The following is a 5,037-nucleotide window of genomic DNA, read 5'->3' as shown; positions in this document are numbered from 1 at the left end:
GTACATTCAGAAAAATCTTAATTTCAGATATCTGTCTTTATGGTTATCTTCCTCAGGCTTTTTCAAAGAGGGGAGTAAAATCTGATTTCTTGAACCAAAAAATCCAAAAATACAAAACCAAGCCAACAATTATGAGAAAACATTCTTTCCACCTCGTAGAGTATTAAATTTTTGACCTCTTTTGATTTCACAATGGAGCCGAGGAACAATTTTCATGTGTAAACAGCCATCGTTATAGATGTGACTTATTACAACCTTCACTAGGAAGCTGTTAAGAGGTACAGTGACATTTATATAGTTACATATGGTTTGGATGTTAACTCATGTCTGATGAAAAAAGTTATTTCTTTTAGGAGTCTCTTTGCTCCCTTATTTATTCTTGTCTTTCAGAAATTGTTTTTAAAAACTTACACATGAAACTCTCTAATTCCACATTGATTATTGTGAACTTTGATGGGTCAAACAATTCTAGCTGTTTGGCAAAAGGAATCTAATGATAGCATCCAAGTGCCTGCTACCCTAGGTCCCTGGTCAGGGTACCGCAGGAGCCAGAGCACAGCTCCAGGTGAGAACCACCTGTTGCACATCCCAGATTTTATCTCAGACCACACAGGCGTTCCTCCATCTTCTGCAGGTCTCCTAGGTCTCACCAAAAGACCATCTTTGGAAAGAAATTTTTTCTTCCCAACTTCCTTGTGTCTTTGTTTTTTAACTTGAAATGAATTGAAAGTGCATTCCAGGTAAGAGGAGGGAAAGGCATTGACATGCACTTCCCTGCCTGACAGATGGCCATGCCCTCCCTCAGAGGTTTCCAGCCCGGTGCGAGGTCTGCTTCCACTGCCACTCAGTAGATGATCTGGAGCCTTCCTCTATCAGACATCCCAGAAGAAAGGCATGTGTCTGTATAAAGAAACACGATGTTGAGGTTTTCACGTGCATTTAGTTGTAAAGGGATGGCTCTTTTTTCACAGTACAGTGACTTATTTCTCCATCGGAAGCTCCAAGAAAATCTGCTCAGATCACAGATTCCTGATAAAACTCAGTGAGGACATGAGCAGGAATAATGGGTAATTTTAATTGTATATTATTACATTGTGGATTTTCTCAAAGGGAAATATTTCCCCCTTGATACGGCATAGTTCATTTAAGAACAAGGGGACCAGCAATGTGTGAAAAGAAACTGCATAATGTTTCTTTGTAGGTAATCAGCGGAAACAGTTCCCCGTTCAGTTTAACAGTTTCCTTAAACATATGTAAATAGACACACAATGGCATGTGTGCAAATGTTTATATTTTAAAATATAAAACAGATCATATTTAACATGCATATATTGATTCCATATGGAAAACTAAACAAGGCTGCTTGGTGTTCTGTCTTATAAAGTAGTCAAATATGTTTAATGTATCACTGACTTTTATGTAAATTACAATTTAAAAAATATATATATATATATATATATATATATATATATATAGTCAAAATGTGTATGTGCAACTTCATTTTTTTTTTTTTTTTGGTGTGGGGGTGGGTACCTGGTGCCTGAACCACAGTGAGCAACTGTGGGTTCATGCCCACTGGATTTCTTTCTCTTCCCAGAACTTGATGAGTGCTTCCTGCCCAGAGACTTTGCCTTCCCTACTCCTCCACTGATCCTGTGCAGGGAACAATCCTCCTGTGGCTCTGATCAGACTTGACCAGGTCTTGGAAGAGACCTTTCCTAACTACCTCTTTTAAAGAAGCTCCTTAAACCAGGTAACTTCTATCATTTCATCCTGTTTACTTCCTTTATAGTTTTGTTCACAGTCAATAATTTCTTATTTACTTGTTTATTCCTGGTCATTTAGGAATGGTAATGAACTATGCCCTCTCTCTGCTTCAACTCCAGAAAACAGATCGAGAAACAGACACAGGAATTAGGCAGGAATAAAAAATATGTGCTTTGCTAGAAAGACTTATTGTTTATATCTTCAAAAAAGTTTCTCTCCAAATTAAAATTGTGACCACCAGGCCACCCTCAGCACCCAAATGAGACAGAGCGTACCCCCTTAAGCTTTATGCAAATTGATGGAAATGTGTGGTGAAAAAGAGAATAAAGAGGACATTTCAGTTTCTCTTCCTGTTTTGCAAATTATAAATTTGGGGCTAGACAGGGCTAGGTGTATTCCAGAGTGATCCCATCCAGGGCTTTATATGCTTCCTCCCCTAAATGGAACTGAGGTAGCTTCCCTCTGCAGTTCAGAATGAAGCCCCTACCCACAGCTGTTCCTCCAATCACAGAAAAGATGGGGTGGACCCTGCCCTCCAGGGCATGTGTTAAGGACTTTGTGAAACATAAACTATGTGAAACTCTTCATGCATCAGAGATTATAACTAGAAATACTTTGTACTGATTATCATGTGAACAAGAGGCTTGAATAGTCCTCACACTGTCAGTGGTATCTACACTTCATAAAATTTATGTTACATTATATAGCAATAATAACATTAATATTATATTACAACTGGTAATAGGTAACAAACTCTGAAGTATCTGAAATTTTATTTCAAAATAAATCCTAAAGAACCAATCATGAATATGCATAAAACTAGGGTTTGAAAGAATATTTATTTCAATGTAACCAAACAAGAAAAAAAATACATCAAAAATTTCCGATAAAATTGTACATTGTGAATATAAAATATTGTTTTTATATAATATTATACACAATTAATATTTATTTCCATGTATATTTTGTTCATCACCTATATATGAATTTGATACATGAAAACTATTTGTAGAAGAGGCAGTTCAAAAATGTCTGTATAATGCAATTATAATACCATTGTTAATATATATATGTACATATATATACACATACACATATATATATATATACATATATATATACATATATACACATTTATATATGTATATATATTTGAGGGTCTGTTTTTACTAAGGAGTAAACATCGAAATCATTTTTAAAATTATTCTGTTGGGTATGATTTAAAAATGAAAATCGGGGGATGGGGTTGTGGCTCAGTGGTAGACCACTTGCCTAGCATGCGTGAGGCACTGGGTTTGATCCTCAGCACCACACATAAACAAATAAAATAAAGGTCCATTGACAACTAAAAAATATTTAAAAAAAAAAAAATGAAAATCCAGCGTTAGCTTTTAAACTGTGATTTAAGGGTAGGGACAGCACTGGTCACATGGTTTTGCTGTGTGGTATTGCATCCCTCCTTATCAGGTCCCTTGCCTCCTGTGAGGTCTGTTCATATGCAGGGCCTCCCAGGGGAGCACTCTCTACAAAGAATCAGCCCCTAGTTCCAGCTGTTCTCATCTCTGTGACCTGCTTCAGATCCTTCCTATTACCATAGGTAGGCTGCCAGCCTGGTACAGGTGACAAGGAAGAAGGTGATCAGGGAATCTGATGGCAATCTGAGCTGCTGAGGCTGTGACAGTATCTTAGAGACAAAAACAAAAAAAATCTGTCACACTAGAAAATATGACTAGTTCTGAGATTTGTCACTCCATTAAGTGATGAAAAGGAAAAGTGAAAAGAACCAAACACATTACAGTTACAGTGGAGCAATCATCTTTCATGTCTCACTGCTAACATTGGAGTTTGTAAAATAAGAAAGAAGTGTCATTGCATTCAACAATATTTAAAATAGTTATGTGCATCCACTGCATGTAGTCCAAGAATTCTTTCACTTATGCCTACATTTCAGTGCCAAGTGCAGATGAAGGAGTAGATAAAACTCTCAAGAAACACAACGGCCACTAGAGATATAAAACAGTGACCAGAGATGCTCCCAGTACTCCCAGGGAGTACTGTTGGCTATTGGAAAGGAGGGTCCTAGAAGTTTTAAAGAAGCTACAGAAATGGGAAGTTAGTTAGTGGGGTTTTCAAATCTGTAAGAAGTGAGTAGGAAGCAGGTGAGAAGGTGAGTGGGTGTATGGGCAAGGGATGAGTGATCAGAGGGCTTAGTCACTAAAAGCAAGCCCAGGAAGGAAAACTGATTCCTTCAGCAGAGTTTTGTTGGGATTGTTTCTCTTCAAATGAAATCAACAATCAAGACATATCTGAGGATTAAAGTGAGCAAACCATCCTAAGTGATCCATTTCCAAACGCTCCCTCTGTGACATCCACTAACTACCTTGCATCTTTGCTCCACAGCTCTGACCAACTGTCCTGGTCCAGGTCCCCTCTCTGCTGGAAGGGCATGGGAGGCAACCAGACATGGATCACTCAGGTCACTCTATTGGGATTCCAGGTGGATCCGGCACTGCAGTGTTTCCTCTGTGGACTTTTCTCTGTCTTCTACACCTTCACCCTGCTGGGGAATGGGATCATCCTTGGGATTATCTGTCTGGACCCCAGGCTGCACACACCCATGTGCTTCTTCCTCTCTCATCTGGCCATAGTTGACATGTCCTATGCTTCCAACAATGTCCCCAAGATGCTGGCAAACCTCGCGAACCAAAGAAGAACCATCTCCTTTGTTCCATGTCTCATGCAGACATTCCTGTACTTGGCTTTTGCTCACATAGAATGCCTGATTTTGGTGGTGATGTCCTATGATCGGTATGTGGCCATCTGTCACCCCCTATTTTACGCTGTCATCATGAGCTGGAGAGTGTGCACCATCCTGGCTGCTGCTTCCTGGGCATGTGGCTCCCTCCTGGCCCTGGTCCATCTAGTCCTCATCCTGAGGCTGCCCTTCTGTGGGCCTCATGAGATCAACCACTTCTTCTGTGAGATCCTGTCTGTCCTCAAGCTGGCCTGTGCCGACACCAGGCTCAACCAAGTCGTCATCTTTGCAGCCTGCGTGTTCGTCCTGGTGGGGCCCCTGTGCTGGGTGCTGGTGTCCTACACGCGCATCCTGCTGGCCATCCTGAGGATCCAGTCAGGGGAGGGCCGCAGAAAGGCCTTCTCTACCTGCTCCTCCCACCTCTGTGTGGTGGGGCTCTTCTTTGGCAGTGCCATTGTCATGTACATGGCCCCCCAGTCCCACCACCCTGAGGAGCAGCAGAAGATCCTCTCCCT

General features: G+C 40.6%; 1 protein-coding gene across 1 annotated transcript; it reads left to right on the top strand.

Moving 5' to 3' along the window:
• Positions 1-4,213: 4,213 nt before the first annotated feature.
• Positions 4,214-5,035, top strand: LOC107149083 (olfactory receptor 2A14-like; the record flags this gene model as incomplete). The annotated part of the gene is made up of 1 exon (XM_015493862.1): positions 4,214-5,035. A coding segment is annotated over exon 1 (822 nt), but the record flags the coding sequence as incomplete, so codon positions are not given.
• Between the last annotated feature and the right edge of the window lie 2 nt (positions 5,036-5,037).

Source organism: Marmota marmota, unplaced genomic scaffold (genome assembly GCF_001458135.2).
Source record: "Marmota marmota marmota unplaced genomic scaffold, marMar, whole genome shotgun sequence".
NCBI classification, from domain to species: Eukaryota; Metazoa; Chordata; class Mammalia; order Rodentia; family Sciuridae; genus Marmota; species Marmota marmota.
This window is presented reverse-complemented; position numbering and strand designations above follow the sequence as displayed.